Raw genomic sequence first — 26,544 nt, 5'->3', positions numbered from 1 at the left:
CATGCCTTCCGATGATAAAGGATCTTTAACAATATGAGACTAATCTTTGTTTTTAATTTATATTATTAATGTATATTTCTGTTTTTGTCCTTCATAAGTGTATCTACAGCTATAAATGATTTTAAATATTGATTTTATTTCCTTAGAGTAGAGACTCTTGGGCCGTGGGGTTCCAGAGGGAGTGTACTTTGTGTACCGAGTGGCATCTGGTAGATAGTACCGGTCACAGATGATGCTTTTCCCTGTCAACGAATAAGTATAGCAAAACAGTTAGAAAATGCTGCAAGCTTTGACTGTGCCACAGGGACCAAACTTTTTCAATTTGCCGTCATTTTCTATATTTATCATTTTATATATTTTATTATTTGGGTTGGGATATAGTTAATATATTATATTTAATATTTTATGAGATACTTCTCATTATCTTTATATAGGGCAATATTGTAACTAAAACGATAATAACCAGACTTATGATTAGTTAATAAACAAATATTTATTAATAATATTATTGCACTTATATGCACCTAGACTAGAATAATTAAAGGCTTCCACTAGGATAATATTCAGAAAAGTCCATTTGTGCACAGCGGGGTTCGAACCTGCCACCTAAGGGTTGAGAGTCGCACGTTGAAGCCATTAGGCCAAAACTGCTCCAACTATATTCAATCACAATGTTTATTTATTTGTAAAATGTATTTGTTCGTATTGTCTCCATATCTTGCTCTAAGCTTACGATACTTGCCTCATCGTGGTGAGTTCAACTTTCATTACTTTAAAGTTACTTTATAAAGTTATTTCTTTCCAGGGACCAGCAGCAGGCCATGACTGCATCGTTTCCAAATTTTTGATAGAACATTAGTAACCATTCCTAAATCACGACAAAAAACACCAAGATGTGCCCGGAAAAGAAGAGATAAAAAGTATAGAAAGGACAGGAGTCCCGTCATGTTCTCTTTAACAAAGGGCTGCGGTTGCGTCAACTTTGGAGGACGTCGAACACGGTCTATGGGCGACGACTCTTCATCCTGCAGAAGTTCAGAAATCGAACAGGAATCGCCCAAGAAACTGACGAGAAGAGTGCTAAACGGTGACTGCACCATGAAAGCGCTCGCCCCCTTTTTGAGATTTTGGAAGAGAGATGAGGTCAGCATGACGAAGGCGGAAAGAAGTAAGTGCAATTGAACAATTTTTATTTATAGCCAAGATGTTTTTTTTTCATATAAAAACATTTACGAACATAAAACATCTGTTCATCAGATTACATATAATTCGCGTAATGTCGCAGCCTACTAACTAGCTGAAATAGCTGTTCAATAAACAGCCTAGCCGTTTAACTAACGGCCTGAAAAATATTCAGCCAGTTGATTAAACAACTAGGCAATTGGATCCATGACGTTTCATTACTTGCCTATCCTGTTGACTGTTAATTTCAATTCCCTGCCGCTCTCAAACTCAAAACCAAACTATTGAAACTCTCAATATGGCGTCGCCTTCTATAAACTAAAGGTACACTAAGGACGTTTACAATACACCACAATTTACTTAATAAAACATCACAACATTATTATTGCTATTTACGGGGTTTCCTTTGTTGAGGTAATAATATAAACACTAATTAACTAAATAGCTCTCAGGTGACCCCAGAGCTGGTCTTCCTCGCTAAACGAATAAGTTTCTCAATACAGCGTAATGATGCCAGCATTAAAAGTACACTACCACCAAACTTTTAAAATTTGTTTTAATTGTCTATTTAAACTGTCAATATGGCGTCGACTTATATAAACTAACTAGCGACCCGCCCCGGCTTCGCACGGGTGCAATGGTGATCCTACACTACAGAAAATCTGTGAACGTTGTCTATAAAAATGTGGGTTATCCATAAGAGATACACATATACCATCACGGGCTTTTCTGTAGACCTTTTCAATGTGTACAATACTTAGTACATTATTTTGATAAAACTCGTAGGGTTCAGCCTGCGTTTGCAATGTAAGCGGAAAAAATGTAATTATTTACGACATCACATTAGAAACCTCAAAAATAACAGTACGTCTCCACTATTATGAAGTTATTATACATATAAACCTTCCTCTTAAATCACTGTATCTATTAAAAAAAACGCATCAAAATCCGTTGCGTGGTTTCAAAGATTTAAGAATACAAAGGGACATAGGGACAGAGAAAGCGACTTTGTTTTATACTATGTAGTGATACACCAAGAACGTCTACAATAAACCACAGGAGGTGAGCGTCCTGCCCGTTTGCCCCTGATCTAAAAAAAAAAATATCTACTTTTAATTATTATTACTACGTAGACGATTTTGTATATGTGTGTTGGAAAAAATGTAAAGAAAGTTCTCGAACTTTTTACTTTTAAAATATGTATCTCTTGGATAATCTCGTATCGTTGGTTCGACAAAAACATACAGATATTAAGAAATTATAATAAACCCCGAGGTTGTAAGCTAATTCCCTTTCTTAGTTGAGAGGCGTTTATTGGTTAATGGGATTATGATTAACTAGATTAAATTGGCCATGGCAAAACTTAAGATACTTATTTCAATAGTAGATGACTTATACTAAAATAATATTATATATAATTATATAGAACATAGTTATCGATTTTCATGCCACCTAGATCTAACTTTACGATGTCGAATTCAGGTGTCGGTGTGCGCGCATCGTAAAAATTCACTCTCATCATTTTTCTCCATCGCCCCCAAAACAAGTATAACTTCAAAAAGAATGAAAATAAATAAACTTCACATTTTATTATTTATACGCTGGTCTGGTAAATATAACTTAATATACTAATATAAATATCAATTTTTATTTTCAATACGTATTTTAGGTTTTTTTTATATTTGGGAAGATTCTTTAATTGACTAAATCGATAGCTACAAAGAACTGTCGAACTTTGGATGTTATGTCATTATCCGTTAAAGAATAAAAATGAAATACAGATTCCATTAATTTAACACTAATATACATATTCTATTTTTCTCGATACATCTACATGATGTGTCCCTTAACACAATTCTTACAATCGCGACCACAGTCAAAGCAATGAAGAATTAAATCAAAGTTATGGAAGAACTTGAGAATATGAAACAATTCATTTTAAATATACACGTTTCAGTATTGTTACAATATCAAGCGTTGTATCACCCAGTCGTAACATATTATTCTTGTCACAAAAGTGATCGTAAAAGTTTATACAGTGCTACATGATAAAACAACTTTAGTATCAACATTTTTAAAGCATCCAAATTGCCTACGAACACAGTTGTAAGAGATTTTGACATGAATTTAACTGAGCTGGCCATTACATAAATATGGTATACAGAAAATCTATTAATTTTTATTATTAAAATTTAATCATTACATTACACATATACATTTACATATTGAAGATATAGCGGGCAAGAAGAACTGGCAACAAACTCTCCACCACTGTTTTTAATCGCTAAGTTTTGAGTCATTCAAATTGTAAGAACTGGAGCAAATCAATCACAAGGATTACTACCATTTAAATATTCGTCAAATTTATAAAAGTAACACTTACCTTCGGTCGTTATCGTGTCATATATTAAAAATCAGTGTTGCTACCATTTTAATTCTGGGCCTCAGTCTCATTGTATATGTTTCATGATCATTTGTCAATCTAATGTGTTAACTATGTACAAATCCTTCGAAAGCCTAAAGTATCACTACAGTGTATAAACACCTGACACCGATCAAACTTATAATTAAACGTAAATATTTGCACATGGAAATTAGTTTGTTAAACTATTTTCTATCAATATAATCGTCCATAATATATGTAAATAATTAAAATAAACATAATATATCTAATCAAATTCCATTCGGACCCCGTTTGTGCACTAATATCTTTTTATATGTACCCAATTAACACTTCGTACGGTTAATACAAAACGAGGAACCTCAGATGGCTGACTTTTTGACGAGCAGGAAGCTCGCGTGGTGTTAAGTCACCGCCCATGGACACCGCCAGAAGGCTCACACCGAAATGCGGTGTTGGCCTTTTAGGAGTTGGCTAAGTGCTTCTTGTCCAATTGGTTCGGAAATAGTTCGGTGACAGCTGACACCTTTAAATAAAATTAAGATTCTGAAAATGATCTGATATAAAATATATTTCATCAATATACAAAGTATTGATTAATTTATAGAAGCGTGAATAATGATCCTGTGAGACAAATTTGTATGAAACCTCAACTCGGCTGATCTCCAGACGGATGAACTTGAATATATCACGTTAATTAATATACAATTACTTAAATTTATTAATATATTATTTGGTCGTAACATTAAATATCTAATAAAACCATATTTCAATTTTATTGAGCAATTGTTGTCGATACATTAAAAAATCATCGCTATATACAAATAATACAACATTCAATCGTAAATACAATTAAAATATATAAAATAATTAGTACTTACATTATATGCATTTGGTATTTTATCAAAACATGGACAAACATTTACAACGATATCAAAAATTCGCCAATCTCTATAACAGTTTGTTGGCGATCATAGCGCTCTGTCAGCAATCGTAAGAGTTTTACAATTAATTACGTTATGTTTAATTTCTAATGACTTCTATTTATGTTCAAATATTTCTAATTTATAAAGTGCAACTGCAATTATATTATCTTAAATAAATCTCCTATCACGATGTTGGTCCGCGCTGGAGTCCTAAACTACTTAACCGATTTTTAATTAATTTGGTACACCGTGAGCAGTCTGGTCCAACTTAGGAGATGGGAACAAAACTTTTTAATAGATTAGATTCATTAAAAAGTTTACCTATGCATTAAGTATTTATCGTAATAAAAATAAAAAATAAAGTTCTTTATTTAAAAACAGTGGCGCCACTTTAGATTATGGCTTTGATTTATAGGGGTTTCCACAAGAATTGTTGAATGCAAATTTAATTAAATTATGGACAGGTCTGAAGGTATAACCTAGAAACTCTAAGAGAGAATAGATTTATGTAGACGTCATTACCATATTTAAGTAATGCAAATTGGATTTCAGTTAAATCCTTTTGACATAAATAAACATGTTAGGGTGTGAGCTTAACAAGATTTAGAATTTATTAAATAACGCTTATATGAAAATGTTATATAAACTTTTGCTTGGGAGAACAGTTTCTGCTTGAGGTTTGTATTCTAAATGATTTTTTTTTTGGGTTAGTAAAGACAAATTCATTGATTTGCGTGTTTTTAGTGGTAATCATAATAAGTATACTATAAGGTAAAGTGAGATCAGAGGAGTTGGTAGGCTTAATATCCGCTGAGCATCATCGGACGCCGAGGCACAATACGAAATTCCACCCGTATGTTTTCAATGAATAAACATATGGAAGCCCATTCCAAAACTAAGCGTTTTTGTCGCACACTACCACTATTTGAACCAAGATGCCGATTGAAGTATCAATCAATAAAAAAATTTTTTTTAATAGTACATGGGGCAAACGGGAAGGAGGCTCACCTGATGTTAAGTGATACCGCCGCCCATGGACACTCTCAATGCCAGAGGGCTCGCGAGTGCGTTGCCGGCCTTTTAAGATTTGGTACGCTCTTTTCTTGAAGGACCCTAATACAAGTATTATTATTTATTCATGTAGGTTACACAATATACACTTATAATCGTCAAAAAAGAAGTTACTGCCAGTTCCCAATAATTTATTTTTTAGAATATTATTTTTGTATGCCGTATCATAAGATACGGCATACAAAAATACACCCCTTTACTTACACACGTCTACAATTAACCCTTATTTTTTATATGTTAAGCAAAAGATTATGACCAGAACTCTGAGGTTTATATTGAGAAAGATTCAAAGAACAACCTAAAAAGTTTTCATTCCGGAAAACCGAACAGTTTCTGGGGTAGCATAGCAAAATGTTAATTAATTAATTTATTTATTCACACTTCGTTGCAGTACTTATAATATTTATAAAAGATACACAAATAACAGAATACATAAAAATTACAAGGGATGCAACGGGCGGCCTTATCCCTAAAAAGCGATCTCTTCCAGGCAACCCAAATATTCCATGTTGGTATGGACAAAAAACGTAGGAGTAGTTGTTTAAGTTTAGCCCCATTTATGACAAAATCGTTTTCTTTAAGTTGCCTGGAAGAGATAGCTAATGTTAAAAAGGTGCTATCTTTTGTAATATGCAATATAGCACCTAATACAAATTATTTTTTAAAGCTTTTTTTACAAAAAAATAATTGAATAAATAATAATAATAAATTGATACTTATACTTATACTTATGACTACCAATATTTATGATTAAACATTTATGTTCGAAAAACAATTGGAATGCAGATTTATTAGGGTGACAGAGAAATAAATTCAGTTTAAATTAATTTTCAAGAGTTTGCATTCAATTTACGGGGGTTTACAAATATCGAATCCTCTCTTCGAAGGCCTTAATTATAATCAAAATAAGGCCCATAGTAAATTGGAGGAAGCCAATATTAAATTAACTAGAGACTTACGCCCGAACCCAATAAGTAATTTATCCACAATCTCAGATTGAAAACAATCTGACATCAGACCGTTACACTCATATTTGATAATCCATTTAAAACAAATAAATTAAATAAAACCGTACAAATAATATTAATATAGGATATTGGCACAGTAGAACTGTCATTTTCATGCAATCGCCTATCTGCATACAGCGATCCGACCTACCATGGATAGCTTGTATCGACAGATGGCTATTACAATGCGTCGATTGGTTTTGGCACACTTTTATCAATATTTGGATTAAGATGTCTATCTTAATTGGCAAAAATGGATTGAGATAGATTATTGGATTTGTGCGTTAAACGGTATCACGAACTGAATAATTTACGATAATATTTTGAATACTGATGATAAGTGTAATATATAGAATATGAAGATTTAAACTGTCACCTAGTCCAGATACGGTCTTTTTTTATAGAACAGGGGGCAAACAGGCAGCAGGCTCACCTGATAATAAGTGATACGGCCGCCCATGGACACTCTCGATGCCAAAGGGCTCGCGACTGCGTTGCCGGCCTTTTAAGAATTTCTACACTTTTTTTTAATTTGTATTTGTATTTTTTATTTCTTTTAATTTTCTGAATTTGGTCTATACCGGCAACCCCAGAGTCGGTGCTTTACTCTTTCAACGAATAAGTATCGCAATGCAGAGATTGCCACAGGTACCAAACTTTTTAAATTTGTTTAATCATTAATTTTTTTTATTTGTACTATGTAGGTAAGAAGATATGTAATATGTAAAATCACTCATTAATAAGCGTCAGTCATTGACTATATATTTAAATTTGTTTAGGTTTTAATAAACAATAGATGTGATTGTGATGTTAATGTAAAAAAAATGTGAATGTAAGTCTAATTCAAACAATACCTACGATCTTTTTTATGCGACAGGAGATACTTGTAAGTTATGCAATGGAGGCTAGCGGAGCAAACCTTTTTTTTTATAGAACAGGAGGCTCACCTGATGTTAAGTGATACCGCCGCCCATGGACACTCTCGATGCTTTTGGAAGATAGTACGCCCGGCCGCGAATTTTGGATTTGAGACATGCCGGTTCCTCACGTTGTTTTCCTTCACCGTACGAACGAGTCAGATGTGGACAACAGAGACACACAGACAAATATACTTTATGTTGATGAACAGCTGGGGATTGAACCTACGACCTGGGATGACAGTCGCACGCTGAAACCAACACTTATCGTAATAAACTGTTACCTGGAGTCAAAAGCTGCTAGCTTTATCAAAAGCTATAAATATTATAAGATTACACAAGCAAGATAACGACTGGAGTCACATTTGGAAAAGTTGCGAGCACGTTTTATTGGTGCCAAGCCTCAAACAATCTAAGTTAGTGTTTCCCAGCGTGGGGCGTGTGCCCCACGTGGGCCGACGAGGGGGCAATTTTATTTTTTATGGGGGGGCAATCGAAACCAACTGGATACAACATAATGTGGAGACTTGACACTGTAGCTAACCAAATATGAACTCAATATAATCTTTGTGAAGCAAACATCAAACGCAAAAATCTCACAAAATTAATACAGAAAAATCCTTATTAAAATTATTTGGAATCCAGTCTTTCATACTTTTTGTTTCGTTAACTTAAGAATTTTATGTAGAGTAAGATGAGGTATGGCACAAAATGGGTTAAGTTAAGAATAGCACGTTTAACTAGGCTAAGCTATGCATTATATAATGTTGGCAAAATTAAGCTGTGATGCTTTGATGGATAGTTTTCCATCCCTGCAAGTATTACAAGCATATGGCCCTGTCTTTGAAGGTTACTGGCTGTGTCAAGTATCTTCAAATATCAACAATGTGCGTGGAGAGGCGGACACAACCCCGGCATCGTATGTCGGTAAGCGGATCTGGCTGCTTTTACCGCATCCCGCCTAAGACGATTGTTGGTGGCGTTGGGGTTTAGTGGGTATGCACAATAGCTAGCTCCACAAAACCCTCCCGCACCAAGTCGCGTCGTGGTAATGTATGTGCAATGCATTTCACCAAATAAAAGAAAATGTGTGTGTACTCATGTACACACGTAAGAATTGAAACTTCTTTATGATCTTATTTTTCGAAAAATGATCTAGTATATGCAACATTACAGAAATTGGTTAAATAAAGTTAAATTAGATAACGTTTAACAAAAGGCTTTATCATAGACATGAATACAAATAATACAATTATTTAATTTTACTTTATTACGGTATTAGATTAGTACGGAATTTCATTAATTGTAATATAATTATATCATTCTATCATTGTTATCGTTATTATATATTTTTGTTATAAATGCCTTCGAAGCTCTTCGAATCAACCGTCGAAGAATGTGACGGTAAATTTTTTTCCGACGCCGCGAGAAGTTTCACTTCATAAAATTAACAGAATTCCATACAACCTCAGCCAAGAATTTCGAATAGTTAAATTTTCAGTGGAGGAAAATTATATGAGATAGGGATATCAAACATTATTAGCGAGCGCTCGAATGAAATCTAAACATCATTAAATATGACATAGCGTTCAGTCCCAACTTCAAACGGCGGGATATTTATAACTTTGTTACATAAATTATAAGGCCTTATCGCTAATAAGCGATCTCTTTAAGGCAACCCTAGTAAGGAAAAAAATAATATGTTATAAAAAAGTGCAAAAAGTGCCTTATCAGATTTAATCTAAAATAAAGAGAATAACTAACAAAATAAAGGCTAATCTCAGGTATCATGAATTTGTAATTATTATTTATTTTTTGGCCTAGTGGCTTCAGCGTGCGACTCTCATACCTGAGGTCGTAGGTTCGATCCCGGGCTGTGCACCAATGGACTTTCTTTCTATGTGCGCGCTCGAACGGTGAAGAAAAACAGCGTGAGGAAACCGACATGTCTTAGACCCAAAAAGTCGACGATGTGAGTCAGGCACTGATGGCTGATCACCTACTTGCCTATAGATTTAAAAATGATCATGAAACAGATTCAGAAATCTGAGGCCAGGACCTAAAGAGATTGTAGCGCCACTGATTTATTTATTTAAGTTATAGTGAGATATGTTTCTGTAGATATCGTCTATAAAACTGTAGCACATAACTTTGCTCAAATGTCAATAGTTTACACAGCTTATGCTATATTTTATTGGTATTTTTTACAGTTTGTTACATTTTAGTCTGAGTTTTCATAAAAATATCTTTCTTATGTTATTCCATAATAATCGTTAATTAGCTTAGTGACCAAAACCATGGTATCGTATACATAACACATAACAATATGTGAAGGAGAAATACAATTAAACATCCATCTCAGGCAAGCGTTGGAAAACGACTCCTTATTTAATTCATATTAAATATAATGAAAATGCTTACAGGGCATTGACTTAACCTAGATAATAAATGCAATGTAAGAACGATTGATTGATAGGTATATACATAGTTCCCCCCTTTGAAAAAAAACAAAATAAAGATTTAAAGAGATCTTATACATTATGATACAATATTTTAACAATTTACAATATGATTAAATAATTAGTGTTTTAAAAAAAATGTAGCAAAAACATCAGTTTTTGGAGTATATCGTTTAATAATGACAACGAAGAAGACACGAAGACTTCATCATATTAACGATTTTAAATGTGGTATAATTAAATTAATATCTTTATAATCAGTATCAAGGTTATATTATAGTCTCGGAATAATTGGATTATCATGCTAATACGATTAAGTAGAGTCAAACGCTATATCCTCACAGCTATTATGGTGAGTGTTCAGAAGAATTGTTTGGTTGAATTGTCTCGTTTAAACTCCTCCATACGAGCCGTTTCGATTCAAAATCTCATTGACATCACCTTGATGGCTGAAAGTCTTCCATAGTCCGTTACAAGACAGTTTTACGAACAAGTAACCTGTGGAATTGACTCCCAGTGGCAGTCTTCCTTGACGTCACGACCTCAAAGTATTCAAAATTAAAGTGTCCTCCCTCTAAGGCCGGCAACGTACCCGCTAAAAATGGTGTCCATGGGCTGCGATACCTGCCCTTTATTGGTGTCCCGTAGGCTCTTTGCCCATTTATGTAAAAAAAGAGGTAGATCATCCGATCGTCAGAGACCAACAAAGATAAAGTTATTAGAATATTACCCAAAAGAATACGTATTTATTTATTAAATTCAAATATAAATTAATAAATAAAAAATATGTTTATATCTAAAAAAATCAGTAGCGCCACAACCTTTTTAGGTATGGGCTTCAGATTTCTGTATCTGTTTCATGAGCATTTGTCAATCTAATAGGTAAGGTGGTGATTCCCCTGTGCCTGTCACACCCACCACGTTTTCAAGTCCAAGTTTAAAAGTCCGTGCTAAAGTCTTAGCCTGGTACAGACAATTATAAGTGTTCGTTATATTTAAGTTCACGTTACTCCTACGCTAGCTGGAAGAGGCCTATGTGTCACAGGACACGCTGATTTAGGATTAGATTAAGTTTTATTTATGTACTAGAACTAAGTTTTTATGTAACTTAAATAAGTGTTTATTTATTTATTTTATTTTTATTTTGTATTATATTATACTGGGTGTCAGAAATAAAGGCTAATAAATAAATAAATAACTTCCTAACAACTCATCTGCTCATAGTCAGACGACTGATTGCACGATGCGCTCTTGGAAAAAAAAAGTTTACGTGACTAACAATTTTATTCTCCTTTTAATTTTCCCGTTACAATAGAAATAGTTGCAATTATATACAGAACAAGGTAACTCTTGCAATTGCGCAAATGCTTTGAAGGTATTGCGGAAATAATAGCGTATTGTATTAAGTACTGCGGAAAAGCTTCGAAAGCTCTATTGATTTTTGTAAACTGACCGCTTAAAAATCTTTAACATTGTTCTTTGCTAGGAGGCATTATCAGCCTCTTTTTACTGCCGCTTTTTCATTTTATCGAATTTCAAACTTTCGTTGTTTTAGTTTTTGCCAAATTAAAGATTTAAAGGAAACTTAGCCTTAACTTAAAATGTATCATTAAAATATACTGTTTTTAAATAAAAGTATAATAATTTAATATAAAATGTCTAAATACATTTAGATAGTGAAAAATGTTTAATTTATATATGATTAATAATGAAAACTTTGTTTTTGAAGGTTTCACTTCTACTACGTGTGAATCGCACATGTTTTTTTTATCTAAATACTGCTTTTATTAATTTATTCTGTTATGTTTGTGTATTATAAGTTTTGCATTTGCTTTATACCCCATATTTCAATTATCTACAGGAAATGTGACTTGACTAAACAATCATAAATAAAATGACATAGGAAAAAGTTTACGTTTAATAAATAGCATAACATTTACATGACATCATCATAAACAAATATAACATTTGCATGCCTATTTTTAAATGGCGGCTTGTTCAGTTTGTTTAGATGGTAGAAAGTGGAAATAAATTGAAATGAATAGGCAAGGCAAGTAATGAAACGTCATCGATTCAAGTTATGCCTAGCTGTTTGATCAAATGGCTGAATATAATTCAGGCCGCTTGATCGGAACTGTTTAGTAAAGAGGCTAGGCTATTGATTGAATGGCTAAATAAGCTAGGTGACTGCGACATATTTATTGTTTTGCGTGTGATGTAAATATTTACGGCATTGGAGTAATTTCTGATGGTAGCTAAATAAACTTATATTTTATGTATTGCAATATTTTCAAGATATAAAGTCGTAGTTGATTATCATATTTATGACAATGGAACGATACAAATGTCATAAATAAAAACGAAACACGTGAATTTGCTAGACAATAATTTGAAACTTAGCATTATTTTATGGAATTTAAATTATTTTAATGACTTTTAACAAAAAAATTCAAATATTAGAGATATTCAAATTAACACTCACACTCAATGAAATTTGTTTTAGTTTTTATTTATCTCTTCATGTTTTCCTTTGTTTGCCCATTCAAAGATCCCAGGGCCACCAGACGCCATGTATTTTCTGACGAAGGAAATGTGGACGATTGAGTAGTATTACTATGTACTAAGAATGCATGCCACCCTGCTAGCTTGCTCGTTATAGGCAATTGCCATTGGCTCACATTTTTTTAATTGTCTTATACCAATGAACCTTTATACTATTGTGAATAAAATAAAATATTCAAGAAAACCATTACAAACCAAACTCTCGCACTTGCTCACTTGGCTTTACGTTGATACGTTTTTCATTTGGAATCGGATAAGCAAAGAATTAAGAATACATTAGTTAAAAATTAAAAATATCTATTATGGTGAAATTAACTTATATTTAAACGGGCATGTATATCACTACATAGTATAAAACAAAGTCGCTTTCTCTGTCCCTATGTCCCTTTGTATGCTGTAAATCTTTGAAACTACGCAACGGATTTTGATGCGATTTTTTTTAATAGATAGAATGATTCAAGAAGAAGGTTTATATGTATAATAACATCCATTAAATAGTGTAAATAATTACATTTTTTTCATTGCAAACGCAGGCTGAACCCTACGAGTTTTATCAAAATAATGTACTAAGTATTGCACACATTGAAAAGTTCTACAGAAAAGTCCGTGATGGTATATGTCTATCTCTTATGGGTAACCCACATTTTTATATACAACGTTCACAGATTTTCTGTAGTGTATTTAGTATCAGCATTGCACCCGTGCGAAGCCGGGGCGGGTCGCTAGTTTTAATTATACTTGTGATAAAGATTATAATAGGCACATAATGTCACCATCTTGTCCCAGTAACAACGGAGCCACTAACCAAAGTGAGGATGGCTACCACTGGAGTGAACCAAAAATATAATTTGGATTTGCACTTCAAAATCTATCAACACGTCATATGGTGCACAATACCGCTTTAATAATCTTATATATAAAATTCTCGCGTCGCGGTGTTTGTGGTTAGACTCCTCCGAAACGTTTGTGTGCATATTGGGTATGTCTGAGAATCGACCAACATTTATTTTTCATCCCCCTAAAGGTTAAGGGTAGTCCACCCCTAAATATATTTTTTTTTAATTTTAAGATAAATTTTTATTTTTTCATCAACTGTATCAACAGCATTAAAAAATACATACAACCCTAAATTTTCAACTCTCTACGATCAACCCCTATTTTTTATTATAATGGATATACATTGTAAAAAGACGTTTGCCAGGTCAGCTAGTTTATTTATATATTTCTTTGCAGCCATGAAGGCAGCGATACTAATACAGCAATGGTATCGAAGATATTTGGCTCGTATGGAAGTGAGAAGACGATACACATGGACGATATTCCAGAGTATCGAATATGCGGGTGAACAAGATCAAGTGAAGGTAAAGTTTAAATCATAATATTTGTAATATAAATATATATCTTTACGAGCAATTCTTGTATATATATATAATTAGAATCTCGGAATCGGCTCCAACGATTTTCATGAAACTTAGTATACAGAGGGTTTCGGGGGAGATAAATCGATTTAGCTAGGAATCATTTCTAGAAAATGACATTTTATTTGTGTTTTATCAACTTAAACATAGAATTGCTCGTTTAAAGATGTCAGTCAAATGAAAACTTAAATATGAATATGAATTATCTTTATTCGATAATTATATTCATATTTCATAATTTTATTAGTACATATGTAATTCGTACTTACTTAAATAAAATTTCCAAAAAACACGATATATAAAAAAAATACCGAGCTATGCTCGGTCATCCAGGTCCTTTGTAATAATTCCAGAATATCCATCCTCCAAATAGGTCTGTCAAAATATCCGAATTAGTGCTGGATCATCATGGCTGGATGCAGACAAGGCTAAGCTGTTACGTTCTGCCTCGGGTTATTGTTGGTGGCGCCGTGGGGTTTTAGTGGGTATGCACAGTGGGGAGTCCCACATAACCATTCACAGGCAACCGTGCCGCGGGATGCGTAACGCATTTCCCCACGAAAAAAAAAATGTTTTTTTTTATAGAACCGGGGGCAAACGGGCAGGAGGCTCACCTGATGTTAAGTGATACCGCCGCCCATGGACACTCTCAATGCCAGAGGGCTCGCGAGTGCGTTGCCGACCTTTTAAGAATTGGTACGCTCTTTTCTTGAAGGACCCTAAGTCGAATTAGTTCGGAAATACTTCAGTCGGCAGCTGGTTCCACAAAGTGGTGGTACGCGGCAAAAACTGCCGAGAAAAACGCGCAGTTGTGGAACGGTGGACTTCGAGGTGGTACAAAATTAAAAATCCTTATTTGACTGTCGCGACTTAACTGTCGCTGGAAGTTATAAAGTAAACGCTAAGTTACTTACAATTTGCTTGTACAACAAAATTCGGTGATTAATTAGAGGCGGAGTCCTTGATAGGTCTTCACGCCCTTTCTCGAACTTAGAGTAAATTAAGAAACAATATTTTTTATATTACGTTATAAGGTAATTTGTTTATAAATATGTATAATTGTGTTTGACTATGTTGTTACTAATATAGTTGATGAGGATCAAAAAATGAACTTTAGATAAGCACGGAAACTGTGACCAGTATCTTTAAAACCATCCATTTGTATTTCCGTAATTTGGTTTCTATAACTCAAACATCGCGTGCAACTGTATCGTACAAAATGGCGGAGATAAGACCACAAAAATGTAACCATAACAGATCGTTTAATACAATGCAAGGTAATAAATCAAACGTGGTTTCATTTTATAGTTTTATTTATTTATACTTCGTTACATTAAATAATTGAAATGGAAATGAACAGGAAACATTATTTTCCAATTCTTAAAAGGCCAGCAATGCACTCGCGAGCCCGCTGGCATTGAGAGTGTCCATGGGCGACGGTATCACTTAACATCAGGAGAACCTCCTGCCCGTTTGCCTCCTGTTCTATAAAAAAAATGGACAAAGATAAATGGACGATATAAGAAAAGAAAAGGAGGAATTTTAATAAAAAGGTGTGAAAATGAAATTAGAAGAGCAGCTGAAAACAAAAAGCTCTTATAAATAAATAATTTAATTAATAGAAAGACTAAGAATACAACAAATAATACAGTATTTAATATTGAACTAAAAACTGAACAGTTTCACAAAGAAATTTTAATTGTATACAAACATAAAAGCCGAACGGTAGACAATACAATTTAATAAATCTCTTTTATTGGCCTCAACTTTAATCTATGATTGCCATTGTATTTTGTGGAGTAAAGAGAAAAAATGCGTAGCTATAAATGTAAACATTGTTAGACAAGTTTGTACGAAGTTTATTGTCTTCAAAGACATCGTATACAATATTGGAAGTATTTTCTTTGTAGGTTCGTTAAACTATCTTGTCATGTGTGCATTCGCTTGACTGATCATTGTCCAATGATTATGTGGCAGCAGCCTGTTTTCGTGATATTGTTTTTTAATACCACTTATTGATCTATGGCCGTATGTTCTGTTGTTATTACAGAAATTATGTGAAGACAACACATAATTTCGGCTACCGTATGCGAAAATTGCTTGTATATTTGCTAACGTAAAATTAGAATACATTTCTTTAATTTGAATCAGGTCTATTACCAACTAAGAGAACTGTTAAGATGATTAATTTTGGCTCTGTATTTATTGAGTTATACGGTGGCAGTATCAACAAACTGTAATGATTTAAAATATGATCTTATAACTAATATATAATTACGGGTGGCGACGCTAACAAAATAAACTATGTTATTGTTTTTGGACAGGGAGATTGAGACAATTATCGGAACAGTATAATGATAAAAGTATAGTATAATAATAAAATATATAGTAATGTTTAAGATAATACATACAGTAATCTATAAAACTATTAACATAATATTTTATTGTGTGCTTTATCCCTCAAATGGGCAATTCAGCACTACATGTTTGTGTCGCTTAATTATCAGTTTGAGTTGTGGTTAACCGAGCGAGGCTTTAAAATTTAAATTACCGTATATTTTAATTACTTCACGATTGAAAAGTTTGACTTAACATGAACATGTACGTCAATACGTTAATGAGATACAAGAGTCAAAGCGGTCAGTCTCGTCTTTGAATATTTAATATTAACTGCCCCCGCGAACTTAGTTTCTCCTTAATGTGATTCTACTTAGCTTACCCTTTTAGTATATACCAACATGGAACATTTTTCTATGCTACCTCAGTGACTGTTGGGGGGTTTTCAGGAATTAAATCTTTTTAGGATTTTCTGTGTTTTTTTTTCTATTTAAACCTCAGAGTTCAAGTTTCTGACTAACGTATTAAACATAGGGGTTGATAGTAGAAGGGTGAAAATTAAGGGTTTTATGTAACTTTATATGCTATGTCATCAAAAAAATAAAAAATAAAAATGATGTCTAAAATTAAAAGGGTTAGCACCCTTAACATTTGGAGGATAAAAAAAAATGTTATGACATTCGCAGACCTAACTAAAATTAGTCGAGCCATTTCGGAGGAGATTAATTATAACAAACACCGTGGCTTTTATATTTTAGATATAAATTCCGATTACAGCTAATCAGACCACATCAACATATACACAGATTCACAATTAAATTTGAGTTTCTGAGTAAAAAAAGAGTGTGTGTACTTATACTTCTTTGGCGTATGGAAAAACAAGTATAGAAATTTATTATTTTTTTTCTTTATACATAAAATTTGGAAAAGTATATTTATATTCGTCAATTTGATGAAAAATGTGCCTTTGGGTCAAATTGAATACTCTTTAAGATATTTCGTTTAAATTTCAATCACTCTAATGTATTTTCTTTCCCTCGGAAAATTAGACTTGCAATGAAAAATTCGCTTCTTAATCGAATGCCTGAAACTTTGATTGATTATTACACTCGTATTTTCTTTTCCCTTTTTCTAAGAAGATTTACGAGCCATTAACAGAAATAATTACCAACGTAATAAGATTTCTTATATTTGGCTAATCTCTTTTTAATAATTTCCGTATCCGATATCTTCATCACTATATTATATAAAGTATATACATAGTATAAAACAAAGTCGCTTTCTCTGTCCCTATGTCCCTTTGTATGCTTAAATCTTTGAAACTACGCAACGGATTTTGATGCGGTTTTTTTTAATAGATAGAGTGATTCAGAGGATGGTTTATATGTATAATAATATCCATTAAATAGTGGAAAGGTACTGTTATTTTTGAGGTTTCTAATGTGATGTCGTAAATAATTACATTTTTTCCGAGTACATTGCAAACGCAGTCTGAACCCTACGAGTTTTATCAAAATAATGTACTAAGTATTGTACACATTGAAAAGGTCTACATAATGTCTATATGGTATATGTCGCGTATATTATCGGAGCTTTCCAGCGACAGAAATAACAATACCTAATAAAAACCTGCTTTTCAACAGCATTGCAGAATTTGTATGAAAAACTTGGCGATTGAAAAGAGTGGCGGAAAGTTTCTTACCAGTTCTTCTTACACGCTCTACGCCCTTGTCTTGCGAATTAGTTGTAAATGTAAATTTACAATGAATTTAATTTAATTTTCTTGACGTTCATAAGTGTACATGTTTACCTCATAAAAATATTTTTGATTTGATTTGATTTGACTAAACACTACTAATGTTTACTAAGAACGAATATTTAAATGATCCTAATCCTTGGGATTGATGTGCTCCAGAACAAACAATTTGTATGACTAAAAAATTAAGCGTACTCGATCTACCTATATGAATAAAGTTATTTTGACTAAGAACTACTAATAAGAAAAATGGTTTAAACTGTATTGTATCATCTTACACAGATCACAAATCATTCTCCAATCCAATTCTGTTTAGCCAACAGCATCTCTCATTCAACACGCATCATGATGCGTCATGTTATTATTTGTCCAATGACATTGATAAATTCGTCCACACTGTAATAAACAGGAAACAACTGAAGTAATAGTTTGGACTATTTAAATTTTTTTTTTCAAATTTTATTTTCTTTTACAGTTGTACAACTTTTTCAACGCGCTACTGAGCCACATGCGCGATACGACTGGACGTCCGTCATCTGAGAGGACATCGCGTACTGCGTCTGTTTGTAAGTTATTATAATATTCTACATTATAATTGAACAAGATAATCTATGCTGAAATGTTTGTTATTGATACAAGCTTGCCAACGGCACTGATACATTGGTATAACCACAAAATACAATTTAAATCAAGCACAAGGCTAGCACATACATGAAGGGATGATACAAATATAAAAACTAAACGAAAGTTCGATTGTTAAGTGTCAGGGCAGCAACTATGGATACAGACCTAGCTCGTTTATCAGAATGCTCAATCTGGGTAGCGGTGAGTTTTGGCCAAAAGGCGTTCTTCGAAAAAGAGGGATAAATGGGATGCCCGCCTAAATGTTCCGTATTCAAAAGTAAAAGTTCTAAAAATTCTTCCTGACCTTGTCGATATCTTTTAACTTAAATATTTGACAGAAGATGAAAACTTACTTTAGTTAATAGTTCAGTTTGAATAATTTCGCTTTTATTAGCACTTGTAAGTGCCGTATTATATTAATAACTTTTTTAAGTGACTTTGATTCTATTCATTACATGTGATGAGTTATTTTTTAAATCTTAATATAGTATTTGTATCATATTACGTAGGAAAAGCGAAACTTTAAACATTAACATAAAGATGGCGGGAACCGCGTCTGAACCGATGTATATACGTAATAAATCAAACCAAAGCCATAATATATTTTTATGTTTATCCTTGTCTTTCTTCATGTTAATATGATTCGTCTGGGTTGGGGTTTATCTTAACCCCTATGTACACTTTTATTTTTACCATATGTATATATAAAATCAGAAGTACAATCTCAGCTATACTTGATATAAATATATAATAATGTAATATTTATTTCCTTTGAAAGTACAATATACACTGCGAGAAACGAAATTTTTAGAGCTATTCAGTAAAACTCATAAGAACTTTAATATGTCTAGTGATACGGAGTGTTACGTGACGAGAAAGCTTCGTCATAAAGCTTTTAAGTTTACTTTCATAATATTGCACCTGTGCATTCGAGGCATTACTTTGTAAAATTTGTTTTGTACAGTTCCAGTCGTAGATTTATTTATTCACAAAATTATATAAAATACTAGCGGATCCGACAGACGTTGCCCTGTCTATACGTCTTTAATTTGAAAATTTTAAACTTTTTTTAATAAGCTTAAACATTCTGGACCATTTTAATGAAAATTATTATTCAAATGTTATGACAATATCTAACGATCCAGCACATGGTCTACAATAACACAATGATAACAAAACTTTCTTTTAATTTGATCGCAGCGCTAACTGTCGGGACAGACTAAAATTAAAATTCGAATATTATTTAAAATTTGACAGTGCGATGGTAGCGCCGTCTGTCGGATCCAATGTAAAACATTCCAAAATCAACAACTACTAAAAAAAAACATTGTCCAGCGGACAAAATTGTGAATCTAAACCATTCTCGAATCTCCACGAACACACACAAAAAATTTCATCAAAATTGGTCCAGTCGTTTAGGAGGAGTTCAGTCACATACACACGCACACAAGAAATATATATATTAAGATTAAATACATTTTGGACATGTGTAAACAAAAAATGCAAAGCATTATGTGCTACAGTTTGTACGCGTTGAAAATATGAATAAAATAAAATAAATCCGTGGCGCTACAACCATATTAGGTCTAGGCCTCAGATTTCCGTATCTGTTTATGATCTTTTGACAATCTAACAGGCAAGTAGGTGATCAGCCTGCCACGTAGCTGTGCCTGACACGTAGTCGAATTTTTTTGTCTAAGGCAAACCGCACTTATAAAGAAAGTCCATTGATGCACAGGGATCGAAACTACGACCTTAAACATGAAATGATGATCGCACGCTGAAGTCACCATCACTGCACTAAATATGGATATTGTTTTTAAAAGACGTCAGAGAAAATAACATTCTGAGGTGCTTTAAAAGAAAAAAAAACAGCAAAACTTTTGCAATTTGCAATTGGCAATTTGATAATTTTGAATGATGAAAGCTTTATAATGTTTGAAGAACTTTATTGCTCATTACAAAAATATATTTTATTTACATGAGAAACTTAATATTATATATACAAGCCAGATACACGTCGCCATTAGCCGTCCCAATTTAAGTCAACTATGTTTACTCTAACATGCATCTTTAATGCCTTTTTGAATTTGTTCAACGCTCCAAAAACGCAAAAATTTCTCCCGGGTCATGACTGCCACTGACTGACGGATGGAGTCGCTACTCAGCATACCACTTATACCCCAAGGTGCCACCAGCAATCGCCCAAGGCAGGACACGGTGTTACCGAAGCCTTACGTAGCCTTGTCCAAATCCCGCCAAGGCTGAAGGCCAAAACTGCAGCATTACAGATATGGAATATTGCATAAATTAAAACGTAAGCAAAAAAGCTTTTAGCGCAGTGTAAAAGTAGGTCTCGTACGCTCCATTCATATTTGTCAACCAAGCCAATGTTTTCCTTGCCACAATGTTACATTACTAGCCGTGTTTTCTTCGTAGTTTTAGACATAGTATATTCTTTAAACACAAAATGGAGGTTTAAAAAACATTAAAAATAGTTCTATTATAACAAGTTTTACTTAATTGAAGTATTAAATATACAAATTTGAATCCATTGCAAATACAATTTTAATATATACAACAAACATGAAAAATGGTGAGTGCAAGAAGTCCATAACCAAATGTTTTATACAAAAATATAGAACCTTAATCTAAAGTGATACAAAAAAATAAAAACTGAAGAGCTTATCTTACGGATTCATGAATAGCGAATAGCGAAGAACAAAAGAAAAGGAAATACAAGAATTACACAAGTCGCGATTGATCAGGATAGGATAAGGTAAAATTTTTATACAGAAGAGTTATAGTTAATATTCAACACAAGAAACAGGGAATTATAATAAATCTAATCAAAATTATCGTAGAGGCGATTAGGAGAGTAATAGAAATCTTAATTGCCTATCTTTTAAGAAATGGCACGTTCTTTTTTATTCTTAAAATACCTTATATCGAATTACTATATTCCATCTATGTTATTAACATATATTACATATAATAAAAAAATCTGTGGCGTGGTTTTCAGTCACCGTTTCTGCGCATGTTAAATGCGTACATAGAAAGGAAGTGCATTGATGCTCAGCCGGGGATTAAACCTTCGACCTCAGGGATGAGAGACGCTGAAGCCAATTCTATTCTTTTTTTATTGATAAAAAGCTTGCCAACGCTCCGCACACTGTTACATAGCTAAAAAAAGTCACAAAATACTATTTTTACGTGACAAGCACTTATAGGCAAACATGACATACAAGAAAAGATCAAATATTAAAGAAAACAAAACTTAATAAAAGATACAATAAACAAAACAAAAATCGATTTTAATGTGTTTGTATAATAAATATAATATACTTTACTTTTATAAGTTGACTGATTTAATTGTGAAGTCTCCGATATAGGTAGATAATACTTGCGAGACCAAAAACATTGGATGAAAAGTCGATTAATTGAACTGTTCCGATGAACACACAACAAATATTTTAACAATAATTGTAACATTTCCATCAATTATAATCCAACTTTTAATGGAAAAGTAATCGGTAAAGCTTAATTATAACCTCACAATGATTTATTTATATATTATAGTTTTAAACATCATTGTATGAATACGATAGGTATAACACTGAGCAAGCATGGGCATAAAAGTAACGGAGACGAATTTAAAGGAAATAATGTTCATTGGTTAAGAGGCATCTTTTTGGGATGTTCTGTAAAGGTCATACAAAAAGTAGTTAAAAGAAATAGGAAGTAATGTTTTATCACCCGGGTTACCTATAATAATAAAATTGAATCTAATAAGTCTACTTAAGAATCTTAAATGATAGGTTGCAGGAAGAAATTACCTACTGAAGAATAGGACGCGTTAACATCCTGCCTAACTTTGCACATTTAATCAGCTTACCCGCTCTACGCCCTTGACTTGCGAATTGGTTGTAAATTTAATTTGTTTTTTTTTGACGTTCATAAGTAAACATGTTTACCTATATGAATAAAGATATTTTTATTAAATACAAAACAAGGTTTATAAAACACTTAACTTGAGAATCTGTCGTGAAACATTCTCTAACATTTATTATTATCATTTTACAACACCCTAACCCTATTATTATACGAATTTGTTATTCGTTTTGAGGACACATCTCCATATAGAAGGACTTTTGTCTGTGTTAGAATAATGGATTATCCTCACTTGGGACCATGATAAATAGCAATGTATACTTTAGGTAAACGCAAATCCCTGTATGAATAATTTAGGGGGGTAGGCATATGAAGTACTGTTGCGTTGGCGTGTGATTAAGACAAGAAAATAAAGCTCAAAGCTTAGGTGGAATACATAACTTTATCAATTAACTCAAGCCTTTTATAGCCTCAATAGTTAATGTGTGCCATATAATTGAGCTATTTGTTAAGAATGTAGCTGTTTCTCCAAGATATAGTTGCTGGTGACAGCAACTGTAGCTGAGTTTGTCTATATTTGATTATAGTTTATGTATGGAAGTAGAAAAATTGTTTGTTGCAGCTCCTAACAAACATTTTGTAATACAAAACTTGGTGATTAAACAGAGTGGTGGGGAGGTTGTTGCCAGTTCTTCTCGACCGTTCTACGCCTTTAATTTGAGATCTGGAATTGATAAATGTTACTAAATGATTTGGAATATGAATTGGAATTTCTTTCAAGTTTATTTATTTGTATGTATGTCTATTTTAAAGAAAAACACTTTTTTAACGGATTTAACTTATTGTATATTTTATTTAAATTATAATGTTTCTTTCTTTCTATTACTTTTATCATATATTTTGGTTATTTAAAACAAATAGATAATAGTAATAAAAAAAATAGTAAATTCTGTTGATACTTAAATAAAAAAATATATAATTTATTAGAGCAACAATCGAATTCTCTAATTTGCAATAAATAAAATAAAAATAAATTTTAATTACTGTGAATGTAAATTCACAGTTAGAAGGTGTACTTTGAATCATTTATTTAATTTCATCAAAGATACTTCTTTTATTAACGGACTTCCAAAAAAGGTTATTATTTATTTTGGATTTTAATATTTATTAAGGCTTACTTTAAATTTAATTATCCTTTATTAAGATTGGGATTTAGGGAACAGTAAATATTCCAACCAAATCGATTTAGGTTTTAAAGCATTTGATTTTTAGTTGACTTTAAGTTTTTTTTTAATAGAACGAGGGGCAAACGGGCAGGAGGCTCACCTGATGTTAAGTGATACCGCCGCCCATGGACACTCACGTTAAATTACTGTTATGTGTAGTGCACTGTAGATGAACCATGACTACCCTTCTAGTATATTTTTTCTGATACGTGTGAATAAATAGCAAAATATATTCCAGTGGAGCAAGTATTCTCTGAAGAGTCTGACGAGGGAGGTGGCGTTGATGAGACAGCACCCCCGAAATCGGCTCGCGGGCCAGATATCGAATTCCCATTGAAGAGAAAAGATATTGACTTGCTGATTGAGGCGTTCCGAAAGAAAAAGGTCGGTATAAGATGTAACCCGCAATGTTATGTAATATAAAGGTTTCTATGTTTATTTTCTAATCTTACAGCTATTAATTATATATAACAAATACGATTATACTAAAGATAAAGACAGATGGAATACATAATACAAAAATATTGAAACATTTACGAAAGAAAAAACTTAATAAAAATTATTAATACCTATATCTAATTCAGGAGTGTCGTGTGATGGTGTGAAAGTGAGAGTTGGTGTTTGCTCATTATGCAAGTCATTTAGTGCTATGGATATTCTTATTATTATTGAAGCATATTCTGCGATAACTTAAACAAATAAATTTAAAAAAACTTAAATTGTGGTCCTTGTACATACGCGTAATTTGGCGCGATACAATTTTTATTATAAGCGATGATGCTAGCGTGAAACATAACACAATAATTATGTTACTATACAAAGTTGTGTCTTCACAAATATTTAGCAATCTCTGCCAGACAAGAGAATTGTTTATAGTCATTAATTTTGTGGTTATATTTCACTAGATTTATATTTTTACACGTTAGAGATAGGGTTTTGTAGGATTTTGTAATATATTTTGTAGATTTATATGTTTTTTTTAAAACTAGGCATTGTGATTAATATAATAGTAATCAGGATTTGTTTTTAGTTTGGTTTTGTAATTGTGTTAACATATGTATTTTCAGTTATGCACTTTATCCTTAGTATTTCTCACTTCTTTTTCTTTCAGGATTGCCTGGAAGAGATAGTTTTTATTGATATGGCAGCCCGTTGCCTGGTGTTATTTAAATGTATTGGATTGCAGTGTTGTAAAAAAAGTTGTTTTTTTTAATATCTTCAATTTTTCCAGCATCGTTTGCACCCGAAGCACGTCGCTCAAATATTGAAAGAGGCATCGCAGACATTGAAAAGGTTGCCCAACATCAATGTTGCTACCACCTCGATATCCAGTCAGATCACAATCTGTGGCGATTTGCATGGAAAATTGGACGACCTGCTGGTTATATTCCATAAGGTAAGGTTAAAAATTACTTACTGAAATTGCCGTCATTGACGGCGTTACTAACACTCAAATTTTATTTTTATTTATGTACGTTTCCGGGTGTTTTAAATAATAAAATAATTTTTCCTTATCTATATTACCCATTTTTTTCTTAATTTAAGTTCAATTTAACAGTCGAAAAGATTGCCTATGTTTAGCTATGCTCTCGGGGTGTAACTCCCATAATTTAGCTAATTGGGAATGACTATACAGTAATAGTCGAAGAGAGTGCCTCAGTCCGGCTATACTCTCGGGGCGTAACTCCGGCGATTTCGGAAATCGTCATGCTTATAAGTGCTCAAAATGTACACCCATGGCACGTACATATATAGGAAATCGTTACTCTTATAAATGAGCAAGATGTAATGAGCCTTGGCATGTACATAGAGAATCATCACGCTTATAAAACTCGAAAACCTGAGTGAGTAGAACGTACAGCCTTGTCTCGTATAATTTATTCTTAAAAGGCCGGCAACGCACTCGCGAGCCCTCTGGCAATGAGAGTGTCCATGGGCGGAGGTATCACTTAACATGAGATGAGCCTCCTGCGCCCTGTTCTGTAAAAAAAAACAAAAAATTTAAGAAAATTAAAATACAATATTTAATGTGACTTCTAAGCAAACATACTACGCGAAGCAAATTATTGTACAGGTATTCTTATTTTAATATTGTGTTCTTAAAATTAAGATTATTTCATATTTTTAAATGGCTCGGACGCTGTAATGATGTTATCTATGTGATGTGTATAATATGATGTTGCGGAAAACAAATAGTACATACATACAATTTGAGGATTCTTTTTTTAACGGTTTGCCACTTAAAATTAAGCAACTCTAATAACAAGTTCTGGAATAACAATTTGTTAGCAAACTTCATTATATTCAATTAAGCTTTCAGGGCTTTTCATGAAACACTAATTAGCGCACCTTGCGTCGGAATACAAATTATGCTTTTGGGCGTAAAGTTATATTATCAACTTAACTTTGATATGTAATGTCTAAATTCTAATCCTGTGCACTAATAGAAAACATTGTGAGGCCTTAACCAAGTACGCTCATTGGATTACCAAACCAATCCGACTTTCCTTTAAAAAATAACATACCAATTCTTATAAAGCCGGCTACGCATGCGAGCCCTCTGGCATTGATTGTCTATAGGCGGCGGTATTACTTAAGTGCTAGTTTCTATAAAAAAATACGAAATATAAAGTATAGATTTGTTATCATCATTCAGTGTAATTAATTTGGGAATAAATAAAATCGTAAGTAAAATAGAATATTGTGAGGTATGCTAAAATATACATACATAAGGAGATATCACGTCACTAGGAATAAACAGGAATTG

General features: G+C 32.8%; 1 protein-coding gene across 1 annotated transcript in view; it reads left to right on the top strand.

The window, feature by feature from the left end:
• The window catches only part of LOC111001984 (serine/threonine-protein phosphatase rdgC), a 90,648-nt gene that overhangs the window by 15,779 nt on the left and 48,325 nt on the right, over window positions 1-26,544 (top strand). Inside the window, exons 2-6 of the mRNA XM_045633237.1 lie at window positions 806-1,168; window positions 13,759-13,886; window positions 18,512-18,602; window positions 24,016-24,161; window positions 25,009-25,173. Coding sequence (XP_045489193.1) covers window positions 946-1,168; window positions 13,759-13,886; window positions 18,512-18,602; window positions 24,016-24,161; window positions 25,009-25,173 — 753 coding nt within the window. The 5' untranslated portion in view covers window positions 806-945. The remainder of the gene's footprint in view (window positions 1-805; window positions 1,169-13,758; window positions 13,887-18,511; window positions 18,603-24,015; window positions 24,162-25,008; window positions 25,174-26,544) is intronic.

Source organism: Pieris rapae, chromosome 22, assembly GCF_905147795.1.
Source record: "Pieris rapae chromosome 22, ilPieRapa1.1, whole genome shotgun sequence".
NCBI classification, from domain to species: Eukaryota; Metazoa; Arthropoda; class Insecta; order Lepidoptera; family Pieridae; genus Pieris; species Pieris rapae.
This window is presented reverse-complemented; position numbering and strand designations above follow the sequence as displayed.